General features: G+C 41.8%; 2 protein-coding genes across 3 annotated transcripts in view; one reads left to right on the forward strand and one right to left on the reverse strand.

Moving 5' to 3' along the window:
* frmd4bb (FERM domain containing 4Bb) overlaps positions 1 to 2659 on the reverse strand; it is a 60665-nt gene extending 58006 nt beyond the window's left edge. Inside the window, exon 1 of the mRNA XM_081387238.1 lies at positions 2484 to 2659. The gene's annotated coding sequence lies outside the window, so the exon portion shown is untranslated. The remainder of the gene's footprint in view (positions 1 to 2483) is intronic.
* Positions 2660 to 8835: 6176 nt separating this feature from the next.
* Positions 8836 to 23230, forward strand: part of mitfb (melanocyte inducing transcription factor b) — a 54412-nt gene continuing 40017 nt past the window's right edge. Inside the window, exon 1 of one of the 2 annotated variants that reach the window (XM_081387218.1) lies at positions 8836 to 9100. In XM_081387218.1, coding sequence (XP_081243344.1) covers positions 8997 to 9100 — 104 coding nt within the window. In that variant the 5' untranslated portion in view covers positions 8836 to 8996. The remainder of the gene's footprint in view (positions 9101 to 23230) is intronic. The other variant, XM_081387220.1, reaches the window with a different exon arrangement.

Here is a 23230-nt window from a genome sequence, read left to right on the forward strand (position 1 = left end):
CAGCAAACCATGGATCATAGCTGTGATTTAAACTAAAGTGTGTTGGCTATTTAAAAAAGCGAAAGGATGAGGTCAAACTTAAAACCCTCATTAGCTTTGTGCAATGCTATTGGTACAGCTGTATAGTTTTACAGTCGATGTTTGTTGTATTTGCCAAATTCTAATTAAACACACTTTAACAGCATGATTTCAAACGTATGCTTTTAGTAAGCATAGACCCTTTTTGGAGCACCTACAGCATGGCATGCAAATACAGGGATGCAAATATTCCTTCAGCTGCATGACCTTATTTTACTTTCAGGTAAAACTTCGAATATGAATGAGCTGGAGTCCTGCAAACATCAGTGCCCTGTCTGCTCCCCCAAAAATATCTCAAAATCCTGAAGCCAATAAACAAAAATTGGTAGTAAAATAGTAAAAGGTAAAGAAAGTGTATAGACTGTACATAGCAACAGTACACTGCAAATGCAACCTTAGAAATAACAAGACCGCCAATGGTTATTGTATTAGCTTCTAAAAAGTAAGAGTTCACAAACTATGGAAGCTTGTTTCTGCCAAGGAATATAACAATTTAAAAGATAATTGTGACTTTTTATCTCGCTATTCTGACTTTATAATTGCTATTCTGACTTCTTTTCTCAGAATTGTGAGATATAAACTTGCTATTGCGAGTTATAAAGTCCAATTCTGAGGTAAAAAAGACTGACTTTTTTTAAAAAATTCTGACTTCATAAGTTGCAATTTTGCAAGATGTAAATTCAGAGAAAAAAAGTCAAAAATGTGAGATAAAAAGTCACAACTTACTTTTTATTCAGTGGCGGAAACAAACAAACAAGCAAACAAAAAAACAATGCAGGCTCATTGGTGAAACGTGCCTCTACGTGCAAAACTCCAAAAATGCTGAACCAATACATTCAATTCACTGCAGTTTCCAGCTGAAATTAACACTAGTAGCAGTAAAACTGCCAAATTTTACTCCAGCTTACACAAATTATGAATACATGGGCAGATTATCGATTTATGATCTTCTTATTTTCATTGGTTAATTGCACAGTACTACGTTATCATTTTGCAATATTTATAAACTAATACATTTTGATGTATGAGTCACATAACCAGTTCCATATGTTGGGCTTTTTAGTGTTAGTAAACCTAATCGGTGGCTCACCTGGTAGCACTTGCAATATGGACAGGTACGAATCCAGTGAAATACGAGTCACGATAAATGAGCTCAAAGGCTTGCAGAAGCAAGCTAAAATGGCATGGTGGCTTTCATCAAATGCGTTTTTATCTCACGTTTGGTTTTGTTAACACTGTGCAGTGTAGGGTTTAGTTTAAGTGGTACATTATTTTCAAAAGCAATAGAGCATTAACCTCTTGGTGCCACTCACTGGAGATTTCATTTCCAAACTGCCCTGACATGTACAACAAGCAGCGTAATAAAACATTGCCAGATCCATGTCCATCTGTTTCAGATAAAACTGAACGTTCTTTTATAGTGCCAGTCACTCATTAGACATATTACTTCAAAAGTGTTGAGAAACGTGCAAGTAGCAAAATAATATAATTTGCCAGAAATGTCACCATAGACATGCCTTTCCAATGAGAAATTAATTTACTAAACTTGCACCAAGCATTATTTTGTCACGAACAGAATTTAAAAACACCATGGTAAAGATGATTATCAGCAAATAACAAGTTCAATTTCAGTCAATTCAAAGCTATTGGGCATATCAGCAACAGACACACATATCTGAAAACCTCAGTTTGATTGTGGTTTAAGTGATTTGATTGTAGTGTAATATAATATAAATCACACTCTAGCCTATTGCACAAGTAGAAACCATATAAATGTGCTTATATGTGTGCATTTATATTTAGTTAATGATATTTGTAAATATATATATATATATATATATATATATATATATATATATATATATATATATAAATAATGACATTATCTCATGTCATTTATGTCCTCATCAAAGAGGAAATATACATTTTGCAATCCTCTATGTCTGTGATGTCTATCTTCAGAAATGACTAGAAGAGAACTGGACACATTGACCAAGAGCTTGTGAAAACCTGGCTGCCTGCCTACATTGTCAATAATGTAGAAATTGTACCTCACAGTTCACAAAGATGCTTCAACAGGATAGTGGCCATATGAGATTCATTATTCTTCTCTTATCAATGCTGAGATGAATGGTCAATTACAGATCCCACCTTTCTATTGCCTTTAAAAAATAAAAAATAAACATATATATGCTGGCTCAAAATCATTGTCATTTTGCAGAATAAATGCGAAAATCTGCGTAAACCCTCTTAATTTAGAAATATCAAATGAGCAATGTCCGGTTAATCCATCGTGTTTCACGTGCTCTGATGCAGCCTGTTGTCAAAGCCGAGTAACAGACGAAAAAGCGACAAATAATACAAAAGCGACTCATTTGAGCGATATATGAGCGAATAAATCTTACCTCGGTCTATAAGGGCGTTTCCGTTCAGTTCACACGCTCGCTGTCGGGTGTACCGCCGCACATCTGCTTCTTTCCCTCATCAGTTCGTTCAGTGATCAGACACTCACCACGCCTTCCCTTCACCGGCTACAAAGACACGGGCCGGGGCCATGCCGTTATCTGCGCGCACACAGGCCAGCGCGCGCACACGCTCGCTCATACTATAACCACGGTAGTGTGTGTGTGTGTGTGTGGGCTCACTGACAATACATATTATCGCTATATCATGCTGCAGGGAAATATTGGGAATTTGAATACATTCATTGTTCATTGATCATATTGTTATGGCTAATAATTGATAATTAATGCAAAAAATCATTTAGCCTAAATTCAATGACTCGATTCAACTATTCGTACTATTAGTGCTATAAAAGTGACGGTTGCTCGACGAAATTTCGAGGGTAAAACCCAGAATCCGCATGTTTGGGAGTTTGGTGTCTCCATTACAGCGGCAAAACTCCGCTCAGTGCCGCTGACAACGCTCCGCTTTCGGGTGTAGGCTACCGTGCGTCTGTAGCAAGTGTGTTTAATCTATGTTTATTTTTTTTCAACACACAATCCAGAAAGCACACGTACGTCTGCAAGATGTCTATTAAAGATCACTTCATCTGGAAAGCATCTGCTGTTTATCAACATCTGATAGACGTCTTTAAGACGCACTCCTACTTTCACTCACTCCTACAAGTCTACATCCCTACCAGAAGCCTACGATCGGCCAACGAGCGACGTCTCGTGGTTCCATCACAGAGAGCCAAAAAATCGCTTTCCAGAACATTCTCATTCACAGTTCCAGGCTGGTGGAATGATCTCCGCACCCGCATCCGGAATGCAGAATCCTTGACAACATTCAAAAAAATACTGAAAACTCATCTCTTCCGTGAGCACTTATCCTCATAAAAAAAAATAATAATTCCTTTTCCTTTTCCTGTAAATTCTCACTTATCGGGCTTATGCTACTCTGAATAATGCCTGAACTTCGTATTTTGAGCACCTCTTGCGTTGTTTTTGCCTCTTCACGATGACTCGCTTAATTTAGTCCCAATTTGTAAGTCGCTTTGGACAAAAGGGTCTGCTAAATGAATAAATGTAAATGTAAATGTAAAATGTTAAGATGTCAGTTTTACATACATTCTAAATGATAAACATCTAAAAGACATCTTCTAAAAGTCTATTTGACATCTGACAGGAAATGTCCTATAGACGTATTGCAGATAAGCTAACACTCTAAAAAATACGTCTTCCAGATGTAAACATGCACATCAAATAGACGTCTCCGTGATGTACGTGTGCTAGAGATGCACACGATTTGGAAATAGGCAAACTTTGTTTCCAAATGCATCACAGCCATTGGCTGCCCACCTCATTTTTCACGAAGATCCTCCCGATTTTAGAATCGGGAACTGCCTAAACTCGGCCGCTCTCAACGCTTTCTCCAGTCTGCTGTCAATCCCACAATGCACCGCATGAGCGTAAAGCTCAACTTCCATAAGAATCACCAGAGGACAATTCTACGCGAAACGCAAGCGCTGTGATTGGTCTACCCCTACCTCGGGTTTCACATGCTCCCTCTGCACGTTTAATTGCACCTCGACGCGGACAACGACGCAGAAGTATAAATGAAAACCGATGCGTAGAGGCTACGGCGTAGGTCCGACGCAAAAGTATAAATCAACCTTAAGGGCGAACAAGTTCCCCACTCAGATTTAGCTCATTTTCAAGTTGGTCACGCGTGGTTCTGTTTGAGCAGTGCTTCATACCTCAATACGCTGCCAATGAACAATGACCTTTTTTTGGTATCAAAATGCGCTGAACTAGGCTATCGCTAATGCTATATGACCAAACCATAAGAAATAGAAAGACAACAGATACAGACCTTATGTAGCCCCGCCCCTTTTCAGCGCCACGCTCGTTGTCTTTTGACTTCCGGTCTGTATTTTCACAGCGTGTTTATTAATGAACGGCTCGTTTTAAAATCTTCCCGGTCAACTGACATTTGTTAAGTCATCTGCTTTAAACATTACAATCCTCATGATAACTTTCGTTAACTTTACATTAAGTAAATCCACCTCAAAAGCTAATTACTCCTGGACAGCAGCGCCATAGAAATATACAGAGTGACGGCAAAAACGGAAGTTAAAAGACAATATTCTAAAGATGGCGGCGCCCTCGTTAGACCGCGCATAAGGTCTATAATGTTCTCAAAATGTTGACACAAAAACGTTATTTATACATTGTTTATGGAACTTTTTCTGAAACGTTTTAGTTGGACATGTTTTTTTAAAAATGTTACTACTTTCATAACGTGCAGAGAACATTCAAAAGTAAAATGTTCCTGTGAATGTTACATGAAAACATTAAAAAGAAACGGGACGTTTTGATCGATCAGAGAACATTCAGAAACAACGTCTTCATAATTTAATGGGAACTTTTTCAAAACATTCTTAGAACATATTTTAGCTGGAATGAATGCCTTAGCATGTGCTAATTAATTCAATTAGCTAGTGCCTCAAATTCAATTAATCGTTTAATTAATCACTCTTTGAATAGAAAAGAGGTGGTAATAACGTTAGATATGTGCGAATTAATTAGCACAATCGTTCAAACAACACTTTTACATGTTAACATTACATAAGTAAGACTACAGAGTAATATTACTGAACTAGCATAATAACTAGCCTATTCTGTTGATGTATTTACATATTATTAGGCAGTAATTATACATGATATGTGTAACATGCCCTAATCCAATGTTTCAAATCACTTTTCGATCGACGATTCGTTGAAGTAAAGTCGTGATTAGAAAATCTTTTTCATGCTAATTAAATCAAACCCAGGCAGACACTAGGTGAAGATACATTAGCATTATTGAACCTGTAGTCAAGGCGCCTCCTCCACAAATGTGATGTCTCGGCTCTTCTGTGAGCGACTGTAATTCAAAGTCATTACTCTTCATGTATACAGTAGATTATGCAGCACAACTGCTGAAAGGTTCTTTAAAGGTTCGTCCATGTACAGCAAAACTGGATTGAATACACTCAGGCTCTGGGGCTTGACAGTCATATCCCAAACATCTGAACAAAGGGCCTGGTGTATTTGCATCCATCTTCTCAGTGCCCACTGTGTGAACGCCCATGGGGTCCCCCCTTCACCCTCCACGCAAAACACACACAAACACCATCTGCACTGAAGGAGAAGCTCATGTTCATTCCAACCGGAAGAATTATACCCACACTGTACAATCCCGGCGAACAAAAATGTGTCCTAAGCACGTTCTGTTATCGTTCCCATTGAGTTATGAAAACGTTATATCTGAATGTTCTCAAAACAATCAAATGTCCCGTTTTTAAAATGTTTTTTCATTGTTATGTGAACGTTAGAGAAAACATTAAGGAAATGTTTTTTCTTATTTTATCATTTTGCGAGTACAGTATATGGATTTGACCTTTCGGTTTGACCTTTGTTTTAATGTTGGACTTTTTACACAACACCGTTTTCAACAAAAAACGAATATGTTTTTATGTGCTTTGGCCGTTCATTTAAACGCAAACTTTTAAAAATGGGTTTCAAAGTACAAGTTTTTGAAAACGACACTGTTATCGTCTCCTTGTAAACTACAAAAACAGGAATTTGTGAAAACGGTGACGTCATGCGCATGTGTAGCCTATAGAGAGCCTAAGTCCCTCCCCTTCCGGTCGACCACCATGGGACCTTATTTCGGAAAAATATTGTATGGTAGTCAATGGCGAGAGACAACAAATATTTTGATCTCGTTTGAATTGTGCCCTGATTTACACATATGATGTTTGTCAATTTAAAAGATACATTTTAAAGTCAAGAAAGTCGCAGCTTGATGTAAAACTGCTGAGGTATAAGACTGTGAAAATACGTAATTAGAAAGACTACAAACCCAGAAGGCGCACATGCGACGTCATAACTTTTCTCTCAATGAATGAAGCTAACTTTACTGAAGCTAACGTCTGTCATTTTTTCTACAGTCTTACCTTATAATCGTAACGTAACGCCGTCATGCCTGAGTGTTTTGAGCCAGAATACACACATACGAGCAACGGATCTTGTGACGTACATAATGGGAGACGAGAGATGTAGTTCATTGAGCGATTTTCACATAAAACTAAACGTTACTCTTCTGTTTTATGACAAACTGCGACTTTCTTGACTTTCATAATTACCTTTTAAATTGACAAACATCATATGTGTAGTTCAGGGCACAGTTCAGACGGAATAAAAAGATAAGTTATCTCTCGCCATTGACTTCCATACATATTTTTTCTGAAGTAAGGTCCCATGAGCCGGAAGCGGAGGGGCGGGACTTAGGCTCTCTATAGAGCTGGTAAGTCCCGCCCCTTCCGCAAAACCCCGCTGGACCTCAAAGTTGAAAAATCGTCAATGCAAGTGAATGGGAGAAAATAATTATTTTCTGGTCCCGTTTGAATTGTGCCATGAATGTGAACATATGTTGTCTGTGAATTTTTTATATAACTTTTCGTGTAAAGAATGATACAATTTAGCGGGTAGAAGTTTGATACGGTTAGACTTTGTGTGAGAGCACTTTGTGGACTACAACTCTCGACGCGTTTGAAACGTCAACACCACTAGCACACGGACACTAGCTCACGGATCCCGCTAAACATGGCTGTGTCTTTGGTGCACTTCACCGCCTTCTTTCAGGGAGAGGACAAAATCGTTGAGGTTGGTGAAAACCACGGGTAAGTCAACTTTATGGGGTGACGTCACGTAGACAACATGTAGTCTTTCTCGTTATGGCTTTTCCACAACTGCTAGCCGAAGAATCATACCATATACTGTCAAACTCGTAACATGAAAAGTTATATAAAAAATTCACAGACAACATATGTTCAATTCATGGCACAATTCAAACGGGACCAGAAAATAATTATTTTCTCCCATTCACTTGCATTGACGGTTTTTCAACTTTGAGGTCCAGCGGGGTTTTGCGGATGGGGCGGGACTTACCAGCTCTATTATGTGTTCAGTCTATAGACGTTTCTTTAGAAAGTGACATCGCCAACTACTGGCCTGGCATGAATAATACAGCATTTTTAATTGTTTTTCGCGGATCCGTGTGAACGGGGATCAGTTTGACGTTGTCTGTATGCGAAAAATACGAAGGGGAAAAAAAATCACATTGCACATTGTTTTTAGCACATTGTTGTCGTGTAAACCTACCCTGAGTTTTTCTCTTTGTTCCTTTGTTCCTGCTCTTCATTTGTCACCATCGTTTTTGATTACGTTAACTCACACCTGTATCGAGTTCGTTATGTGTATGTGTCCTCTTTTTCAGTTCCTCATTGTCAAGTCAAGTCGAATCATCTTCATTTATATAGCGCTTTTAACAATGTAGATTGTTTCAAAGCAGCTTTACAGAGATAAACGTATACTTTATGGTAACAGAGATTGTTTTGGCTTTATAGCGGTTCTTTAATAAAGTTATTTTTCAGCTAAAGTTATAATTGTCTAGTGTTGTTCGTCTTTGAGTACACAATATGTTGAAAGTGTCTTTTGTTTTGTTGAATTAAAGCTAACACTACTAGGCCTATTTGAACTTTCACATTTCTCCTCGTCATCCTTTGTGGATAATGTGAAAGTTACTCTCTCTAATGTTTCTCATTGCAAGTCATTTAATTTCCACCCTGATAGTCTGATTCTGAACTGAAACCAGCCTACAGCAATAGATCCTTAGGCTACTGTAAATCTTCTGAGAAATTACAATTTTTCCACTTGAAGAACAACACTTACTTTCATTGTGTTACAAATGTTGTTCATGTTTAAGATGCATAAAGCTAAAGTAAAATAAAACTCTGATTCAGGTAGAATAATGAGGCTGATATAAGACCAAAAACGTACCAAATATGTCCCAAGTGCCAGTTATCAGACTGTATGAAGTAAAATACTTGCGTTGAAATGTGATGATGTTATTTCATTGATTTGATTATACTGCCATCGCGCGGGCATTGATTGTACTGTAAGTAAACTACGTTTATTTATTTATTTATTTAAAGAAAAAAATGCAGTTTATCTGCGGTGAATGAAAACAAATCTAATGAAATGTAAATGATAATTTAGCAAGTAAAATGTTACTGTTCATAAAAATTATAAAACGTCAAGTCAAAAACGTTGCCATAAGGGTAACGCCCCCTTTTCGCGCGCCAGCCAATGAAAAGATGCTGACACAAGGCTGTCGTCGACTCTTCATTCCTGGGATTTGTAGTTCCACGCTTAATTTGGCTGCATTCGCAGTTAACCAGTCGAGGCAGTTAACGGACTACAGAGCGCGACTAGCGGACTACTGGAGCGCGCGAGGGACTGACTCTGAGTGACTGACAGCTTGACATCACGGTGGCTGGCAGTGGCACTTCGTGCGTCTGAAAGCACGGCTCTGAACTGACGTATTATTTTCCACCTGGGAGCGGACGAAAGTTGACAACTTTGAAAATGCAGTCGGAATCGGGGATCGTGGCCGACTTTGAAGTCGAAGATGAATTTCACGAAGAGCCTAAAACGTATTACGAGCTGAAGAGTCAGCCGCTGAAAAACAGGTCTGTGAATGGAGCGTTTGACAGCTTCTGAAATAATGCAGATTCTCTAATGCATGCTTTATAAAGTCTGGTATGCTCAGAGAAGACTGTGACTATTTGTTTTAACCGCTTTATTATTTATTCTATTAGTCCTTGTAATGAGAATCAGCTGCGCTCACTCCATCCACGCTGCAAGCGACGCGACGCGACAGGATTTACAGCCGCGATGTAGTCGCGTCGCGTTTCGTGCCGCGTATATGGTGTGTTACAGTAGACAACGCCTTAGGATACAGCATCATCATCAAATATTTACTCATGTAGCCCGTGTCTGTGTATGAAGATCTCACTGGTGAAACTGTTTAAATATGTGCAATGAACTTTTGGTTACACTTTTTAATGACTTTCAAACCATTATGCAATGCAGATCAGTAGGCTTGTTCTTCCCGAGGCTAGTTTTTATTCCAGGGAATATTTTAGGGTGGATTATTTTTGGAAGTTAATTTAATAGTTAATAGAAGTGTATGCCTTGCAGCAAAATGAAATAGTAATTTTGAAACACAAAACAATGAGTGAAAACAGCCAAATACCCAGACAGCAAGTGTGTGTGTGTGTGTGTGTGTGTGTGTGTGTGTGTGTGTGTGTGTGTGTGTGTGTGTGTGTGTGTGTGTTTTCACTTGTTACCAACACCCATTGCAAAATAAAGATGATACTGGATAAAGGAAAAAAAAAAAAAAAAAACATTTGTGCATCTAGACTTGACATAAAACCTTTTAGTTACTGAAATAGACATGCTGTGACAACTAGCCCCAGTCTCACCTATATGGACATATCTGGATCAAAGTTTCAAACCTTTGCAACCAGAAATAATTGATTTTTATTTTAATTTTTTTTTTATTGAAATTAATGATCTGCATTATATAACGTAATGAAAGTTGTTGTGTAAAGTGCTCCCAGTATGAGATCTTGAAATGAGAACACTTTCATAGCAGTGTATTTACAAATTTATGAAATCTAAAAAATAAAATAAAAAGTTTATAATAAATTATCATTATATGGGCAGTTATAAGTGACCGGTGTACCGGATGCTTATTTATTTTATTTTGTTATATTTCAATCTGCAGCATGAAGAAAAGCCACTGAAATGAATTTACAGTGAGAAAGATGTAAGAGGTTTAACAGACAAAGTATTGTACATGATTGACTTAAATGCTGCTTAGCTTATCATATTCAGGCAAACGTTTAAACGGATCAGAGATCGCAACAAGATCGAGCTGCTTTCTATCAACTTCTATATGAATTCTGAACTGAATTAGATGTATAGCTTGCTCTTGCTCACACATGCTTGTGCGACTGCAGTGAACTCAGTGTGTTACCTGTTAGCTGATATACAGTATGACACACTGAAGCTTTAGCACTAGACTGTTTCACCGTGACAGAGATCCGTGAAGCTTCATTGGCAGACGGAGAGATCTTAATTTAGACGAGGCAGATGCTCAGGCCGCCGTGAGGTGAAAATTAACAACATAAATTTAGAAGTGCAGGCTAATACCTCAAATGCAGCGCATGGATTTTGGGGGTTATTTTGGTTTGTTGCTAAAATATTGAGTGTAAAAACTGGTGTTGGATCACAATATGCAAAAATTTACACTAAAGTTCTGTTATTTAGCATTTGTTTGGACTAAAGTTTTGGTTTGTTGCTGAAATATTGAGTGTAATAACTGGTGTTGGATCACAATATGCAAAATTTTACACTAAAGTTCTGTTATTTAGCATTTGTTTGGAGTAAAGTTTTGGTTTGTTGCTAAAATATTGAGTGTAATAACTGGTGTTGGATCACAATATGCAAAATTTTACACTAAAGTTCTGTTATTTAGCATTTGTTTGGACTAAAGTTTTGGTTTGTTGCTAAAATATTGAGTGTAAATAACTGGTGTTGGATCACAGTATGCATTAATTTTACACTAAAGTTCTGTTTTTTTAGCATTTGTTTGGAGTAAAGTTTTGATTTGTTGCTGAAATATTGAGTGTAATAACTGGTGTTGGATCACAATATGCATTAATTTACACTAAAGTTCTGTTATTTAGCATTTGTTTGGAGTAAAGTTTTGGTTTGTTGCTAAAATATTGAGTGTAAATAACTGGTGTTGGATCACAGTATGCAAAATTTTACACTAAAGTTCTGTTATTTAGCATTTGTTTGGAGTAAAGTTTTGGTTTGTTGCTGAAATATTGAGTGTAATAACTGGTGTTGGATCACAATATGCAAAATTTTACACTAAAGTTCTGTTATTTAGCATTTGTTTGGACTAAAGTTTTGGTTTGTTGCTAAAATATTGAGTGTAATAACTGGTGTTGGATCACAATATGCAAAATTTTACACTAAAGTTCTGTTATTTAGCATTTGTTTGGACTAAAGTTTTGGTTTGTTGCTAAAATATTGAGTAATAACTGGTGTTGGATCACAGTATGCATTAATTTTACACTAAAGTTCTGTTATTTAGCATTTGTTTGGACTAAAGTTTTGTAAAGTTTTGGTTTGTTGCTAAAATATTGAGTGTAATAACTGGTGTTGGATCACAATATGCAAAATTTTACACTAAAGTTCTGTTATTTAGCATTTGTTTGGAAATGTGTTTTTATAGGGTTCTCATGATCATGGAAAACCAATATCAAGGATTTTTTTGATTTTCAGGCAAGAAATTGCTTTTTGTGAGTATGAAATCATGATCCACTGAAAATGACTGGAAATGTCGTGGAAATTCATTAGTCGAAAGCTGTGGGAACCTAAAAAATCTTTTCTTGCTATTCAAGCTTGCATTTATGTGTCAATGACTGTGCTTGAAATGTTTTAGCACAATTCATAATACTGCAAGTGCCGTTGTATCAGGCATTATAGTGTAATTTTCTACCACTGAGGGTCCCAAACTTTTTAAGTTTTTGAAAAAAAAAAATGCAAGCTTGTTTTGATTCTCGAGGCCCAAGAATATGTTGCATGTTGCATTAAGGCCCAAGAATATGTTGCATGTTGCATTAACTATATTATATTTAAATAATTTAAAGTAATGTAAAGTAAAATAAAAGTTATTATAACTATGATTTTCTTAAATATTTTATTTTTTTAATTTCACAGTGAAATATTTCAGTTGTAATAAAAATATATTTGTTCTTATTTAGAATTCATATTTTATTTATTTTTGTTGTTATGATTGTTTTAGAGCCAAATTAATACATAATTACAAATGCTGGCCTACAAAACATGCACAGAAAACGTTTTTTAAAATTGCATTTTAAATCACACTTTAAATTTCGTTTTAATCAGAAAAATCATAATTAGACTTTTCCCCAAATCATTCAGCCATAGTTTCTGCTAATGTTTTACAGTTGCAGTGTAATATAAAATAATCATTTTATATAATTTTTCTTAAGTATGAGTACTTATTTCTTAAGTATGAGTACTTAAAGTATTTTTTATTTCTACAATTGTAATATTTATGAATTAGTTTTTATTTAAAATTGTATATTTTTATTTAATAAAAGTAATAGTTATATTGTTGTTGTTGTAGTTATTATTATTTTTATTATTAGAGACCGAAATATCAGCCAATAATTATTTTCATTATTTTCACTATCGCCCGATTGGGGCTGTTTCTGATGTAAAAACGTGCTGCACTGTGTAAGTGAACAGCGTGAGATACTGACACAAATGAGAAGAAATTCTTCAATAAAGTCATATATATATATATATAATTTTTTTTTTTTTTTTTTTTTTGTGCATAAAAGGTATTCTCGTCGCTTCATAACTTTAAGGTTGAGCCACTGTAGTCACATGGACTATTTTAACGATGTCTTTACTACCTTTCTGGGCCTTGAAAGTGGTCGTTGTGTAGCTGTCTGGATGGTTCAGAAAGCTCTCAGATTTCATCAAAAAGATCTTAATTTGTGTTCCGAAGATGAACGAAAGTCTTACGGGTTTGGGACGACATCATGGTGAGTAATTAATGACAGAATTTTCATTTTGGGGTGAACTATCTCTTTAAAAGCCCTGGCATGAATTGCCGCCTGTAGCCATTGGCATTTCTGACTGGTGTAGTTTTGCTTTCTTGATATTGATGGTAGGAACAGGTGTTTGCATGTACCATGCTGACCGTCATTGAGAACATCCTCACATCCTTGACTCGCTCACTGGATGAAGTCCAACGCTCCTCACAATCCTCTCTTTCCTTGAAACTCCTATTTTCATTCATGAACCATTTTTTCAACAGATACTTCTCCTCTTATAAGGGCAGAGACGGAAGATGATTGTTCTCTGTGGTTGATTCATTGCATAATAACAGATAAGGACGTGCAAGGTGGTTAGATTTTTTCATAGTTTTGTCGATTACAAGGCCACTGTGGTTGGGAGTTTGACGCAACACACCGGAACGGTGGAGTGTATTTTTAGGTGGTCATCAACGCAACTCCTTAGTCAGATTTCAAGAGTTCCTGTTTTGTTTTCTTTGACCCTCCCAAAACTCCCAAAAAAAGATTCAGGCGTGAATCTTCAAACGTGCATTCATTTTAACCTCGCTCTGGTGTGCAGATTTGATTTGTCATGCAGTTTGTCTTAAAAAAATACTATTTTCAGCAAGGATGCATTAAATTGATCAAAAGTGACAGCAAAGACATTTATAATGTAATAAAAGACTTTTATTTCTAATAGATGCTGTTTTTTATCCTGATTTTTGGAAATCAGCTCAAACGTGCTGCGTAACACAAGAATGAACCTCACTGGTTCTTGCTGAAGCTCAAACGTGCTGCGTAACACGAGAATGAACCTCACTGGTTCTTGCTGAAGCTCAAACGTGCTGCGTAACACAAGAATGAACCTCATTGGTTCTTGCTGAAGCTCAAACGTGCTGCGTAACACGAGAATGAACCTCATTGGTTCTTGCAGAAGCTCAAACGTGCTGCGTAACACAAGAATGAACCTCATTGGTTCTTGCTGAAGCTCAAACGTGCTGCGTAACACGAGAATGAACCTCACTGGTTCTTGCTGAAGCTCAAACGTGCTGCGTAACACGAGAATGAACCTCACTGGTTCTTGCTGAAGCTCAAACGTGCTGCGTAACACGAGAATGAACCTCATTGGTTCTTGCAGAAGCTCAAACGTGCTGCGTAACACGAGAACAAACCTCACTGGTTCTTGCTGAAGCTCAAACGTGCTGCGTAACACAAGAATGAACCTCATTGGTTCTTGCTGAAGCTCAAACGTGCTGCGTAACACGAGAATGAACCTCATTGGTTCTTGCTGAAGCTCAAACGTGCTGCGTAACACGAGAATGAACCTCATTGGTTCTTGCTGAAGCTCAAACGTGCTGCGTAACAAGAATGAACCTCATTGGTTCTTGCTGAAGCTCAAACGTGCTGCGTAACACGATAATGAACCTCATTGGTTCTTGCTGAAGCTCAAACGTGCTGCGTAACACGAGAATGAACCTCATTGGTTCTTGCTGAAGCTCAAACGTGCTGCGTAACACGAGAATGAACCTCACTGGTTCTTGCTGAAGCTCAAACGTGCTGCGTAACACAAGAATGAACCTCACTGGTTCTTGCTGAAGCTCAAACCTGCTGCGTAACACGAGAATGAACCTCATTGGTTCTTGCTGAAGCTCAAACGTGCTGCGTAACACGAGAATGAACCTCATTGGTTCTTGCTGAAGCTCAAACGTGCTGCGTAACACGAGAATGAACCTCATTGGTTCTTGCAGAAGCTCAAACGTGCTGCGTAACACGAGAATGAACCTCATTGGTTCTTGCTGAAGCTCAAACGTGCTGCGTAACACAAGAATGAACCTCACTGGTTCTTGCTGAAGCTCAAACGTGCTGCGTAACACGAGAATGAACCTCATTGGTTCTTGCAGAAGCTCAAACGTCCTGCGTAACACAAGAATGAACCTCACTGGTTCTTGCTGAAGCTCAAACGTGCTGCGTAACACAAGAATGAACCTCATTGGTTCTTGCTGAAGCTCAAACGTGCTGCGTAACACAAGAATGAACCTCACTGGTTCTTGCTGAAGCTCAAACGTGCTGCGTAACACGAGAATGAACCTCATTGGTTCTTGCTGAAGCTCAAACGTGCTGCGTAACACAAGAATGAACCTCACTGGTTCTTGCTGAAGCTCAAACGTGCTGCGTAACACGAGAATGAACCTCATTGGTTCTTGCTGAAGCTCAAACGTGCTGCGTAACACGAGAATGAACCTCATTGGTTCTTGCTGAAGCTCAAACGTGCTGCGTAACACAAGAATGAACCTCACTGGTTCTTGCTGAAGCTCAAACGTGCTGCGTAACACGAGAACGAACCTCATTGGTTCTTGCTGAAGCTCAAACGTGCTGCGTAACACTAGAATGAACCTCATTGGTTCTTGCTGAAGCTCAAACGTCCTGCGTAACACAAGAATGAACCTCACTGGTTCTTGCTGAAGCTCAAACGTGCTGCGTAACACAAGAATGAACCTCATTGGTTCTTGCTGAAGCTCAAATGTGCTGCGTAACACAAGAATGAACCTCACTGGTTCTTGCTGAAGCTCAAACGTGCTGCGTAACTCGAGAACGAACCTGTTATGGATCTGTGAAGGAGAACTCAAATGCAGGATGACAATTAACAGCTTTATTGATAAACAGATAACACGACGAGGTAGGAGAAGGTAGCAATCCAAACAATAGGTAGAGATGAGACAATGCCAACAGCAGAGCAGCAGATGTAATGAGGTATCCGTAGGCCGGAGTGAAGAAATGGCAGATCAGAGTGAGACCAGAGGTAACCAGCCAAAGCCAGACAGGAACTTCTTACAGCTTGACTTCTTACAGCTTGACACTCAGGTATCTCAGGCTCAGAACAAGGCTGCTCGCTGGACAGGATTAAGACAGGACTGGAACAGAGAACAAGACGGACAAAGCCAATGGCAGTAACCAGAGCACTGACAAACTTCTACAACAAAACACTAAAGACTTGAGAGAAACCAGACTTGAGCAAAACGATACTGAGACAACATAGTACTCTGTGGTACAACAATTAACGAACTGGCAAATACAAGAGGGAAAGAGCAAACATATAAAGGGAGCTAAGAACATGAGGAACAGGTGAGCACACTCAGACAAACAAGGACTTAACGAGACGACAGGTGCTAACACTCAAACAAGGACTCAACTAAACAAGGGGGCGTGGTAACGGGAAACAAGGAGGAAGGGACAGAGGAGCACATGGCAAACACAAACAAAGACACAGCCATGTGTTAAAGCACAACACAAACATAGAGACATGAAACAAAGACAACACAGACAAAGCTGACAGGGCAGAACCCTGACAGTACCCCCTCTCTAATGGACGCCTCCAGGCGTCCAAAACAGGCATAGAAGTCCACGGGGGCAACAACTGGGGAGGTGGGTGGGGTGAAAACATTGAAGTCCCAAACTGACCAGGGAACACAGAGGGAGGGACGGGGCGGTTGGGAACAGAACCGGGAAAAAAGTTCAAGGCTGACAAAGGTGCCAGCTTAGGGGAACCATAACCAGGAAACACAGAGGGTGGGATGGGGGGAATGGGAACTTGATTAGAGGCACTCTGGGAACCAGGAACTGGCCTAGCTGGTCTGGGCCTCCAAGGAGGCTTGACAGGTCTGGGGGCGAAGACAGGGCTGGTAGGATCGGGGAAAGTCTTGGAAACAGGTAAGGGGACTGACTCGGGGACGCCCTCCTGGTCTGTGCAGACGTGCACGGGGACACCCTCCTGGGCTGTGCAGACGTGCACGGGGACTGACTCGGGGATGCCCTCCTGGGCTGTGCAGACGTGCACGGGGACACCCTCCTGGGCTGTGCAGACATGCACGGGGACTGACTCGGGGACGCCCTCCTGGGCTGTGCAGACGTGCACGGGGACACCCTCCTGGGCTGTGCAGACTGGAGCAGAAGGCTTGAAAACAGTGCTTTCTGTAGCTTCAGCGGGCTTTGGGACAGCCCTTTCAATAGCATCAGCGGGCGCTGGGACAGCATCTTCAGTAGGATCAGCGGGCGCTGGGACTGCACTTTCAGTAGCATCAGCGGACTCTGGGACAGCGCTTTCAGTTGCATCAGCGGGCTCTGGGACAGCGCTTTCAGTTGCATCTGCTGGCTCTGAGACAGTGCTTTCAGTCGCATCAGCGGACTCTGGGACAGCGCTTTCAGTCGCATCAGGGGGCGCTGGGACAGCGCTTTCTGTCGCATCAGCGGACTCTGGGACAGCGCTTTCAGTCGCATCTGCGGACTCTGGGACAGCGCTTTCAGTAGCGTCAGCGGACTCTGGGAAAGCGCTTTCAGTAGCATCAGCGGACTCTGGGACAGTGCTTTCAGTAGCATCTGCGGACTCTGGGACAACGCTTTCAGTCGCATCTGTGGGCTCTGGGACAGCGCTTTCAGATGCATCAGCGGGCTCAGGAAACGCCCTCTCTGTAGCAGCAGCGGGCTCGGGAAACGCCCTCTCTGTAGCGGCAGAGGGCTCAGGAAACGCCCTCTCTGTAGCGGCAGCGGGCACGGGAAACGCCCTCTCTGTAGCTGCAGCGGGCACGGGAAACGCCCTCTCTGTAGCGGCAGGGGGCTCAGGAAACGCCCTCTCTGTAGCAGCAGCGGGCTCGGGAAACGCCCTCTCTGTAGCAGCAGCGGGCTCGGGAAACGCCCTCTCTGTAGCAGCAGCGGGCTCGGGAAACGCCCTCTCTGTAGCAGCAGCGGGCTCGGGAAACGCCCTCTCTGTAGCAGCAGCGGGCTCGGGAAACACCCACTCTGTAGCGGCAGCGGGCTCGGGAAACGCCCTCTCTGTAGCAGCAGTGGGCACGGGAAACCCCCTCTCTGTAGCGACAGCGGGCTCGGGAAACGCCCTCTCTGTAGCAGCAGCGGGCTCGGGAAACGCCCGCTCATTAACAGCAGTGGGCTCAGTTAACGCCCTCTCAATAGCAGGCTTGGAACTAGTGGACAAGACAGGATTAACAGGCATCTCTAGGATCTTGACAAGACTAGTTAGAAGTTCAGATAAAGCCTCTGCAGCAATGACAATAGGCATCTTGGGACTGGGATCAGTAAACATAACAGGACTGGTAGAGGTTGTCTCTGTGGGAATGACATCGCTTATCAACGGCATGGGAATAGAACTCACTTGGCTTGACACCTCAGAAACCATTGGATCTGGGGCTTGGGAATGGAGAAATGTAGACTGTTCAGCACGTACCCCTCTCCTCTTTCTCTTGCGACGAGCTGATACTGCTTGCTGGGCTCCTTCTGTAGTATCTGTAGCCAACTCGGCCAACCCAGGCGGAGAAGCAGTAACCCTCGTAGAATCAGCACTGACTGAAACAGATTGAACAGGCTCTGAAGACACAGGATAGTTCTCGTTAGTAACAGGGAAAACAGAGGTTAAGTCGACAGACTCAGAGATGACTGGAACAGGCATAATTGACTGAGGGAAGACATCGGTTGACTTGGCTGTGTCATGAAGAACAGATGGAGACTCAGATCTTGAAGTGACCGGGAGTGACATAATTCTCTGAGAGATGACTACGGTGGATCTGACAGTGTCTTGAATAACAGACCGTGACTCCGATCTTGGAGCGACTGGGGCTGGCGTTATTGTCTGAGAGGTGACAGCGGTAGATTTGACTGTGTCTTGAATAACAGATGGTACCTCAAATCTTGAAATGACTGGAACTGGCATATCTGTCTGAGAGACGACAGCAGTTGATTTGGCTGTAGCTTGAATAACAAATAGTGAGTCAGATCTTGAAGTAATTGGCATAGTTGACTGAGAGATGACAGCAGTTGACTTAGCTGTGTCTTGAATAACAGATAGTAATTCAGATCTTGAAGTGATTGGCATAGTTGACTGAGAGATGGCAGCAGTTGACTTAGCTGTGTCTTGAATAACAGATAGTGAGTCAGATCTTGAAGTGATAGGGACTGACCTGGATTTCTGAGAAGTGGTGAGGGTTGGTTTGACTGGCTCTGAGGTTGATGTGGTGAACTGGACTGCCCTATTCCGTCTGGATCTCAGTCTTCTCGTAGAAGCCAAAGGAGGATCATAAATGTGACGAGACAGGCGGGGAAAGTTGAAGGCAGATGCAGGTGGGCTTGGCGGCATTCCCCACTTACTGCGATTACCAAGGTAACTAACGAAACCCCAGAAATCCAGAACACGGAGAGAATCCATCTCCCATGCAGGCAAGGGGTCATCCAGGCAGGAGTTAAAGATATCCTTGAGAGCTGCATCATTATAATCTAGCCCCCTAGACCAGGTCCAAAACATCTGGGCAAAGCCCCCAACTCCTAAGCCATCCTGGCGAAGAGCGGTGAGACTACAATGACGGGCCAATCTCTCTTGCATGTTGGCGGGTGGCAGGACCTTGATGCTCATCCTGCTGAGTCCTGTAGTGGTCAGTTCGTTCTGTTATGGATCTGTGAAGGAGAACTCAAATGCAGGATGACAATTAACAGCTTTATTGATAAACAGATAACACGACGAGGTAGGAGAAGGTAGCAATCCAAACAATAGGTAGAGATGAGACAATGCCAACAGCAGAGCAGCAGATGTAATGAGGTATCCGTAGGCCGGAGTGAAGAAATGGCAGATCAGAGTGAGACCAGAGGTAACCAGCCAAAGCCAGACAGGAACTTCTTACAGCTTGACTTCTTACAGCTTGACACTCAGGTATCTCAGGCTCAGAACAAGGCTGCTCGCTGGACAGGATTAAGACAGGACTGGAACAGAGAACAAGACGGACAAAGCCAATGGCAGTAACCAGAGCACTGACAAACTTCTACAACAAAACACTAAAGACTTGAGAGAAACCAGACTTGAGCAAAACGATACTGAGACAACATAGTACTCTGTGGTACAACAATTAACGAACTGGCAAATACAAGAGGGAAAGAGCAAACATATAAAGGGAGCTAAGAACATGAGGAACAGGTGAGCACACTCAGACAAACAAGGACTTAACGAGACGACTGGTGCTAACACTCAAACAAGGACTCAACTAAACAAGGGGGCGTGGTAACGGGAAACAAGGAGGAAGGGACAGAGGAGCACATGGCAAACACAAACAAAGACACAGCCATGTGTTAAAGCACAACACAAACATAGAGACATGAAACAAAGACAACACAGACAAAGCTGACAGGGCAGAACCCTGACAGAACCTCATTGGTTCTTGCTGAAGCTCAAACGTGCTGCGTAACACTAGAATGAACCTCATTGGTTCTTGCTGAAGCTCAAACGTGCTGCGTAACATGAGAATGAACCTCATCGGTTCTTGAGGAAGCTCAAACGTGCTGCGTAACACGAGAATGAACCTCATTGGTTCCTGCTGAAGCTCAAACGTGCTGCGTAACACGAGAACGAACCTCATTGGTTCTTGCTGAAGCTCAAACGTGCTGCGTAACACGAGAACGAAACTCATTGGTTCTTGCTGAAGCTCAAACGTGCTGCGTAACACAAGAATGAACCTCATTGGTTCTTGCTGAAGCTCAAACGTGCTGCGTAACACAAGAATGAACCTCACTGGTTCTTGCTGAAGCTCAAACGTGCTGCGTAACACAAGAATGAACCTCATTGGTTCTTGCAGAAGCTCAAACGTGCTGCGTAACACAAGAATGAACCTCACTGGTTCTTGCTGAAGCTCAAACGTGCTGCGTAACACAAGAATGAACCTCATTGGTTCTTGCTGAAGCTCAAACGTGCTGCGTAACACGAGAATGAACCTCACTGGTTCTTGCTGAAGCTCAAACGTGCTGCGTAACACGAGAATGAACCTCATTGGTTCTTGCTGAAGCTCAAACGTGCTGCGTAACACAAGAATGAACCTCACTGGTTCTTGCTGAAGCTCAAACGTGCTGCGTAACACGAGAACGAACCTCATTGGTTCTTGCTGAAGCTCAAACGTGCTGCGTAACACTAGAATGAACCTCATTGGTTCTTGCTGAAGCTCAAACGTGCTGCGTAACACGAGAATGAACCTCATTGGTTCTTGCAGAAGCTCAAACGTGCTGCGTAACACTAGAATGAACCTCACTGGTTCTTGCTGAAGCTCAAACGTGCTGCGTAACACAAGAATGAACCTCACTGGTTCTTGCTGAAGCTCAAACGTGCTGCGTAACACGAGAACGAACCTCATTGGTTCTTGCTGAAGCTCAAACGTGCTGCGTAACACTAGAATGAACCTCATTGGTTCTTGCTGAAGCTCAAACGTGCTGCGTAACATGAGAATGAACCTCATCGGTTCTTGAGGAAGCTCAAACGTGCTGCGTAACACGAGAATGAACCTCATTGGTTCCTGCTGAAGCTCAAACGTGCTGCGTAACATGAGAATGAACCTCATCGGTTCTTGAGGAAGCTCAAACGTGCTGCGTAACACGAGAATGAACCTCATTGGTTCTTGCTGAAGCTCAAACGTGCTGCGTAACACGAGAATGAACCTCATTGGTTCCTGCTGAAGCTCAAACGTGCTGCGTAACACGAGAACGAACCTCATTGGTTCTTGCTGAAGCTCAAACGTGCTGCGTAACACTAGAATGAACCTCATTGGTTCTTGCTGAAGCTCAAACGTGCTGCGTAACATGAGAATGAACCTCACTGGTTCTTGCTGAAGCTCAAACGTGCTGCGGAACACGAGAATGAACCTCATTGGTTCCTGCTGAAGCTCAAACGTGCTGCGTAACACGAGAACGAACCTCATTGGTTCTTGCTGAAGCTCAAACGTGCTGCGTAACACGAGAACGAACCTCATTGGTTCTTGCTGAAGCTCAAACGTGCTGCGTAACACGAGAATGAACCTCACTGGTTCTTGCTGAAGCTCAAACGTGCTGCGTAACACGAGAACGAACCTCATTGGTTCTTGCTGAAGCTCAAACGTGCTGCGTAACACGAGAATGAACCTCATTGGTTCTTGCTGAAGCTCAAACGTGCTGCGTAACACGAGAACGAACCTCATTGGATCCTGCTGAAGCTCAAACGTGCTGCGTAACACTAGAATGAACCTCATTTGTTCCTGCTGAAGCTCAAACGTGCTGCGTAACACTAGAATGAACCTCATTGGTTCTTGCTGAAGCTCAAACGTGCTGCGTAACACGAGAATGAACCTCATTGGTTCTTGCTGAAGCTCAAACGTGCTGCGTAACACAAGAATGAACCTCACTGGTTCTTGCTGAAGCTCAAACGTGCTGCGTAACACGAGAACGAACCTCATTGGTTCTTGCTGAAGCTCAAACGTGCTGCGTAACACTAGAATGAACCTCATTGGTTCTTGCTGAAGCTCAAACGTGCTGCGTAACACGAGAATGAACCTCATTGGTTCTTGCTGAAGCTCAAACGTGCTGCGTAACACGAGAATGAACCTCATTGGTTCTTGCTGAAGCTCAAACGTGCTGCGTAACACAAGAATGAACCTCACTGGTTCTTGCTGAAGCTCAAACGTGCTGCGTAACACGAGAACGAACCTCATTGGTTCTTGCTGAAGCTCAAACGTGCTGCGTAACACTAGAATGAACCTCATTGGTTCTTGCTGAAGCTCAAACGTGCTGCGTAACATGAGAATGAACCTCATCGGTTCTTGAGGAAGCTCAAACGTGCTGCGTAACATGAGAATGAACCTCACTGGTTCTTGCTGAAGCTCAAACGTGCTGCGGAACACGAGAATGAACCTCATCGGTTCCTGCTGAAGCTCAAACGTGCTGCGTAACACGAGAACGAACCTCATTGGTTCTTGCTGAAGCTCAAACGTGCTGCGTAACACGAGAACGAACCTCATTGGTTCTTGCTGAAGCTCAAACGTGCTGCGTAACACGAGAATGAACCTCACTGGTTCTTGCTGAAGCTCAAACGTGCTGCGTAACACGAGAATGAACCTCATTGGTTCTTGCTGAAGCTCAAACGTGCTGCGTAACACGAGAACGAACCTCATTGGTTCTTGCTGAAGCTCAAACGTGCTGCGTAACACGAGAATGAACCTCATTGGTTCTTGCTGAAGCTCAAACGTGCTGCGTAACACGAGAACGAACCTCATTGGTTCCTGCTGAAGCTCAAACGTGCTGCGTAACACTAGAATGAACCTCATTTGTTCCTGCTGAAGCTCAAACGTGCTGCGTAACACTAGA

Source organism: Scardinius erythrophthalmus (genome assembly GCF_964197995.2).
Source record: "Scardinius erythrophthalmus genome assembly, chromosome: 15".
Lineage (NCBI taxonomy): Eukaryota > Metazoa > Chordata > Actinopteri > Cypriniformes > Leuciscidae > Scardinius > Scardinius erythrophthalmus.